The following is a 7,500-nucleotide window of genomic DNA, read 5'->3' on the forward strand; positions in this document are numbered from 1 at the left end:
ATACAGTGTAACACACATAGTAACACACTGAGTACCACACACAGAATAACACACAGAGTACCACACACAGTGTAACAAACATAGTAACACACTGAGTACCACACACAGAATAACACACAGAGTACCACACACAATGTAACACACTGAGTACCACACACAGTGTAACACACATAGTAACACACTGAGTACCACACACAGAGTAACACACTGAGTACCACACACAGAGTAACACACAGCGTAATACAAATCATAACACAAAGAGTGTCACAGTTCTATATCACAGAGTAACACACACTGCATAACAGAGTAACACACAGAGTAACACACACAGAGTAACAGCGTAACACAACTGGAGTAACATAGAGTAACACACAGTGTACACACAGAGTAACACAGTGTACACACAAAGTAGCACACAGTGTAACAGACAGAGTAACACAGAGTAGCACACAGTGTAACACACACAGAGTAGCACACAGTGTAACAAACAGTGTTATACGGAGTGTAGCACACAGTGTAACATACTGTTAAACACAGAGAGTAGCACAGCATAACACAAAGTAACACACAGAGTAACATGCAGAGTAGCACAGCATAAGACACAGAGTAAAACACAGTGAAACACACACAAAGTAACACAACATAACACATACACCGAGTAGCACACAGCGTAACACACAGTGTAACACACAGAGTAGCACAGTGTAACACATACACAGAGTAAGACACAGAGTAGCACACAGTGTAACACACATCGTAACGCAGTGTAATACACAGAGTATCACACAGCATAACACACACAGTAACACACAAAGTAGCATAGTGTAACACACAGAGTAACACACAAAGTAACACACAGCACAACAGAGTAACACACAGCGTAACACATAGAACAACACAGTGTAACACACAGTAACAGTTCTATAACACAGCATAACACACAGCATAACAGACAAAGTAACCTTGTAACGCACAGAGTAACACACAGCATAACACAGTGCAATACAGAGTAACACACAGAGTAACAGTGAAGCACACAGCATAACACACAGCGTGATGCACAGAGTAACACAGAGAGTAAAACGGAGAGAAACACACAGCTTAACTCAGAGAGTAACACAAGTGGAGTAACACAGAGAGTAACACACACTTTAAGACAAAGTAACACACAGCATAGCACACAGAGTAACACACAGCAATACACAGAGTAACACAGCGATCAACACAAATAGAGTAACACACATATAGCAACACACAGCAAAATATACAGCATAATGCAAAGTAACACACACAGAGTAACATACAGACTAACACACAGTATAAAACACAGTGTAACACAGAGTAACACACTCAATGTAACACAAATAGTAATACACAGTGTAAAACACACAGAGTTACACACAGGGTAACAAACATCATAACACAGAATAACACTTGACACACAGCTTAACACAGGGTAACATACAACACATCTAAACACAAAGTAACACAGAGACTAACACTCAGACTAACACACACAGAGTAACACACAGTGAAACACACACACAGAGCAACACACATCATAACACTGTGTAACACACAGAGTAACACAGTGTTACACAGAGTAGAGTAACACACTCAGTGTAACAGGCAGAGTAACACACAGTGTAACACACAACACAGGTAACACACAGCGTAACACACCTATTAACACCCAGCGTAACACACCAAGTAACACACAACGTAACACACTGATTAACACACACAGACTACCACACACAGAGTAAAACACTAAGTAACACAGCGTAACAGACAAAGTACCTCATAGAGTAACACACAGGATATTACACAGTGTAACACACAGGATAATACACAGCGTAACACACAGGATAATACACAGCGTAACACACAGGATAATACACAGCGTAACACACAGGACAATACACAGTTTAACACACAGGACAATACACAGTGTAACACACAGGATAATACACAGTGTAACACACAGGACAATACACAGTGTAACACACAGGACAATACACAGTGTAACACACAGGATAATACACAGTGTAACACACAGGACAATACACAGTGTAACACACAGGACAATACACAGTGTAACACACAGGATAATACACAGCGTAACACACAGGATAATACACAGTGTAACACACAGGACAATACACAGTTTAACACACAGGACAATACACAGTGTAACACACAGGATAATACACAGCGTAACACACAGGATAATACACAGCGTAACACACAGGATAATACACAGTGTAACACACAGGACAATACACAGTTTAACACACAGGACAATACACAGTGTAACACACAGGACAATACACAGTTTAACACACAGGACAATACACAGTGTAACACACAGGATAATACACAGTGTAACACACAGGACAATACACAGTGTAACACACAGGACAATACACAGTGTAACACACAGGACAATACACAGTGTAACACACAGGATAATACACAGTGTAACACACAAGACAATACACAGTGTAACACACAGGACAATACACAGTGTAACACACAGGATAATACACAGTGTAACACACAGGATAATACACAGTGTAACACACAAGACAATACACAGTGTAACACACAGAGAAACACACTGATTAACACACAAACTAACACACGCAATGTAACACACACCGTAACAGAGTAACACACAGTGTAACACAGTGTGTGTGTTGAAGGTGTGTAAAACAGCTGCAGCTTGGTGCTTTACGTGTGGAGATGTGATGCTGCAGCGTGCTACAGAGATCCTCCGTGTGCTGGGAGGAGTTGGACTGTTCTGCAGTTTCTCACAGGTTCCTCCTCATAATCATAATCGCAACCTCTCAGTTTACACACACACACACACACATACACACACACACACACACACACACACACACACACACACACACACACACACACACACACACACACACACACACACTTTAGTCTCTTCCTCTAATTGTTCATAACAAATGAGAAACAGAGGGCAAATATAATGCGTGTGTATGTGTGTGTTGCAGCTTGTGACCGTGTGGTTGGCTGTTCAATACAGGAACCAGAGGAACCCTGAGCTCATTTCCAGAAGCTCCTTATGACCTCCAAATCTCATCATTATTATCATTCTCATTTCTGCAGACTGATTTGATAAATGTGTACATTTCTGTTGTATAAAGTTTGTTCAGGTGTGTAAATCAGGTGAGATCGTGTGTGTAAATCAGGTGAGATCGGGTGTGTAAATCAGGTGAGATCGGGTGTGTAAATCAGGTGAGATCGGGTGTGTAAATCAGGTGAGATCGGGTGTGTAAATCAGGTGAGATCGGGTGTGTAAATCAGGTGAGATCGTGTGTGTAAATCAGGTGAGATCGGGTGTGTAAATCAGGTGAGATCGGGTGTGTAAATCAGGTGAGATCGTGTGTGTAAATCAGGTGAGATCGGGTGTGTAAATCAGGTGAGATCGGGTGTGTAAATCAGGTGAGATCGGGTGTGTAAATCAGGTGAGATCGGGTGTGTAAATCAGGTGAGATCGGGTGTGTAAATCAGGTGAGATCGGGTGTGTAAATCAGGTGAGATCGGGTGTGTAAATCAGGTGAGATCGGGTGTGTAAATCAGGTGAGATCGTGTGTGTAAATCAGGTGAGATCGGGTGTGTAAATCAGGTGAGATCGGGTGTGTAAATCAGGTGAGATCGTGTGTGTAAATCAGGTGAGATCGGGTGTGTAAATCAGGTGAGATCGGGTGTGTAAATCAGGGTTATTGTGATTCGAGTGTATGATTTATTCTGACTCTGGTCACTACACTGAGCTCTATCCTGTAAGAGTAGAAATGAAGTGTGAGTGTGCAGCAGGGTGTGTGTTCGTGACTCGAGTCTGAGTGATGTACAGGGGAATAAACAGGACGTTGCTGCAGGTTTGGGTGTTCAGGTGTTTATAACTCAAGAGTCTGCAGCACTTTTGTTACATTTTACTTTCTTTTAAAATCATTTTCCTTCATTTTTCATTATTATTCTTACAGTAAATTGTTTTAATTATAATACGTATTAAAACTTTAGATTTCACGTCTGTATAAATGTGCCTTTAATTAATAAATATAATAATATAAGAAAATATTCAGACTTGCTTTATAATCATTACCGAGCTGAATTACAGCATGGAGGAGAAGAGGTATGCTAACGCTAACTCAAAAGGGGATGAGAGGGGTGTGGCTTCCACAGTGAGAAGAGAGCTGGGTGGGCATGTGCTGAGGAGCATGGCTTCTAAAGAGACAGTGCAAACTGACAAGATAAAGCTTTGACTCAACAAATAGTCTCCTGTAAATCACATGTAGTCCCACGGGATCACCTGTAATCACTCGAGATCACCTGTAATCACCCAGGATCTCTGTAATCACTCGAGATCACCTGTAATCACTCAAGATCACCTGTAACCACCCAGGATCACCTGTAATCACTCGAGATCACCTGTAACCACCCAGGATCACCTGTAATCACTCGAGATCACCTGTAACCACCCAGGATCACCTGTAATCACTCGAGATCACCTGTAACCACCCAGGATCACCTGTAATCACTCGAGATCACCTGTAACCACCCAGGATCACCTGTAATCACTCGAGATCACCTGTAACCACCCAGGATCACCTGTAATCACTCGAGATCACCTGTAACCACCCAGGATCACCTGTAATCACTCGAGATCACCTGTAGTGAGTGCAGTAATACTGTGTTCTGTTGACTGATTGTGTAGTGTGTATTTGCTGAGTGCAGTATAATAATGAGAAAGAGTTCACACACACACACACAGCTGATCTGAAAAAAAGTAACGGTTTATTGACAAAAAAGATCAACATTCACTGTTCATAACGTCTACACACACACACACACACACACACACACACACACACACACACACACACACACACACACACACACACAAGATCTAAACACTGAGAACACCAACACATTGAGGTTAATAACAGACAGGAACTGAAGGTGTGTGTGTGTGTGTGTGTGTGTGTGTGTGTGCAGTATCCTCACATTAACTTTCCTTTCTTACTTGTGTGTTAAAGTAGTAACACTGATGATGGCCAAGAAGAGGAAGTGTCTCAGACATCATCAACACCATATTAATAGGACATATCTCTCACACACACGCACGCACGCACACGCACACACACACACACACACACACGCACACAGCTTTTTTAATAATCAGAATCATAATAATAGGTATATTTAATTTATAATAGATGTATTTAATCTAAAATCAAACGCTGGTCCTCATCGCTACAGAGTTTATTATAAAGATTTTTATTACCTGCTGTTTATAAAACTGCTATAAAACTAGAAATGACCTGAAATAAAATAAATTTAAAAGCCCTACATCTGATCACATCTTTACACTGTGAGTACAGTGTGTGTGTGTGTGTGTGTGTGTGTGTGTGTGTGTGTGTGTACACGGCATGGTCAGTGTGGTGATGCATGTTAGTAAATAAAGAGAACGACAGTAAGAGGTGAGCGATGCTGGATGTGACGCTACACACCCTGCAGGTCAAAGGTCAGGTGTTGGTCTATGCGATTACACGTGATGATGAAAATCAGCAGAAGAATGAAATCGATATTCCAGAAACCACAGGAGAAGCTTCTGCATTCAGGCGTTTTCTGATTGGTCAGCGAAAAAGGCGTGTTCCAGAGCACTCAGGGCTGAGATCCGCCTCAGGGGGTCAAAGGTCAACAGTTTCTGTTACACAAGTAAATAACAGGTGTGATTATAGTGTGTGTGTGTGTGTGTGTGTGTGTGTGTTTTATAATGAAAGTGTGGAAGTGATTAGAATAACTGTGATTATAGTGAGAATATCACACACACACACACACACACACACACCATAAGCAGGTCCGCCCCCTCATTGGTTAACTCCGGAACATGGTCTGTGATTGGTTGAGGATTGTGAGGGCTGAAGTTTTCTCGTGAGAGTGTGACATCATTAGGCCACTCCTCCTGACTTGGCAGACCAATCACACTGAGGGAACAAGACAGTTTATATAAGTGTAGTGTTGGTGTAGTGTGTACTGTAGTGTGTAGTTTAGTGTTAGTGTAGTGTGTAGTGTAGTGTGTAGTTTAGTGTGTAATGTTAGTGTGGTGTGAGTGTGGTGTTGGTGTAGTGTGTTAGTATAGTGTGTACTGTAGTGTGTTAGTGTAGTGTGAGTGTAGTGTGTAATGTTCAGCATAAAAAAAAACAACGAAAAGAAAGGGATTGATTTTCTCTTGCATGTACTCAATGTATGTTGTTACGTGCCTGAGAGCATGTGCACACACACACACACACACACACACACACACACACACAGAAGTAAAGTGGCATAACATTGAAACGTACGAGAAGATCTTGGTTAGCTGATCCGCTTCTGATTCTCCACAAAACAGCGGCCTGGAAAAGAAAACCACAGCAGCCTTTAGAAGTGTGTTTCTCTCTCACACACAGACGCACGCAGACACAGACGCGCGCAGAAAGAGACAGACGCACGCAGACACAGACAGACGCACGCAGACACAGACAGACGCACGCAGACACAGACGCGCGCAGAAAGAGACAGACGCACGCAGACACAGACAGACGCACGCAGACACAGACGCGCGCAGAAAGAGACAGACGCACGCAGACACAGACAGACGCGCGCAGACACAGACAGACGCGCGCAGACACAGACAGACGCACGCAGACACAGACAGACGCACGCAGACGCGAGCAGAAAGAGACAGACGCGCGCAGAAACAGACGCGAGCAGAAAGAGACAGACGCATGCAGACACAGACGTGAGCAGAAAGAGACAGACGCGCGCAGAAAGAGACAGACGCGCGCAGAAACAGACAGACGCGCGCAGAAAGAGACCGACGCATGCAGACACAGACGCGAGCAGAAAGAGACAGACGCGCGCAGAAACAGACGCGAGCAGAAACAGACAGACGCGCGCAGTAACAGACGCGGGCAGAAACAGACAGACGCGCGCAGAAAGAGACCGACGCGCGCAGAAAGAGACCGACGCGCGCAGAAACAGACAGACGCGCGCAGAAAGAGACCGACGCGCGCAGAAACAGACGCGAGCAGAAAGAGACCGACGCATGCAGACACAGACACGCGCAGACAAAGACATGAGCAGAAAGAGACAGACGCACACAGATGCATGCAGACACAGACGTGAGCAGAAAGAGACAGACGCACGCAGACACAGACGCGAGCAGAGACAGACGCACGCAGACACAGACACGCGCAGAAAGAGACAGACGCGAGCAGACACAAACATGAGCAGAAAGAGACAGACGCACACAGATGCGCGCAGACACAGACACGAGCAGAAAGAGACAGACGCACGCAGACACAGACGCGCGCAGACACAGACGCGAGCAGACACAGACGCGCGCAGACACAGACGCGCGCAGAAAGAGACAGACACGCGCAGACACAGACGCAAGCGGAAAGAGACAGACGCACGCAGACA

The 7,500-nt window shown here is 44.1% G+C and overlaps 2 protein-coding genes across 3 annotated transcripts in view; one reads left to right on the forward strand and one right to left on the reverse strand.

Moving 5' to 3' along the window:
• Positions 1–4,361, forward strand: part of LOC310722810 (tetraspanin-31-like) — a 9,324-nt gene extending 4,963 nt beyond the window's left edge. The window contains exons 5-7 of one of the 2 annotated variants that reach the window (XR_014532501.1): positions 2,706–2,819; positions 3,030–3,204; positions 3,734–4,361. Coding sequence is in view for 1 of the 2 variants with exons in the window: in XM_083535556.1 (XP_083391682.1) it covers positions 2,706–2,819; positions 3,030–3,104 (189 nt within the window). In the remaining variant the exon portion in view is untranslated. Of the gene's footprint in view, positions 1–2,705; positions 2,820–3,029; positions 3,302–3,733 lie in introns of those variants that run through there. The other variant, XM_083535556.1, reaches the window with a different exon arrangement.
• A 447-nt stretch (positions 4,362–4,808) lies between these two features.
• cdk4 (cyclin dependent kinase 4) overlaps positions 4,809–7,500 on the reverse strand; it is a 10,191-nt gene continuing 7,499 nt past the window's right edge. Inside the window, exons 6-8 of the mRNA XM_083535829.1 lie at positions 6,381–6,431; positions 5,888–6,023; positions 4,809–5,743 (exon numbers count right to left, since the gene is read on the reverse strand). Coding sequence (XP_083391955.1) covers positions 5,654–5,743; positions 5,888–6,023; positions 6,381–6,431 — 277 coding nt within the window. The 3' untranslated portion in view covers positions 4,809–5,653. The remainder of the gene's footprint in view (positions 5,744–5,887; positions 6,024–6,380; positions 6,432–7,500) is intronic.

This window comes from Silurus aristotelis, assembly GCF_946808225.1.
Source record: "Silurus aristotelis genome assembly, chromosome: 29".
Lineage (NCBI taxonomy): Eukaryota > Metazoa > Chordata > Actinopteri > Siluriformes > Siluridae > Silurus > Silurus aristotelis.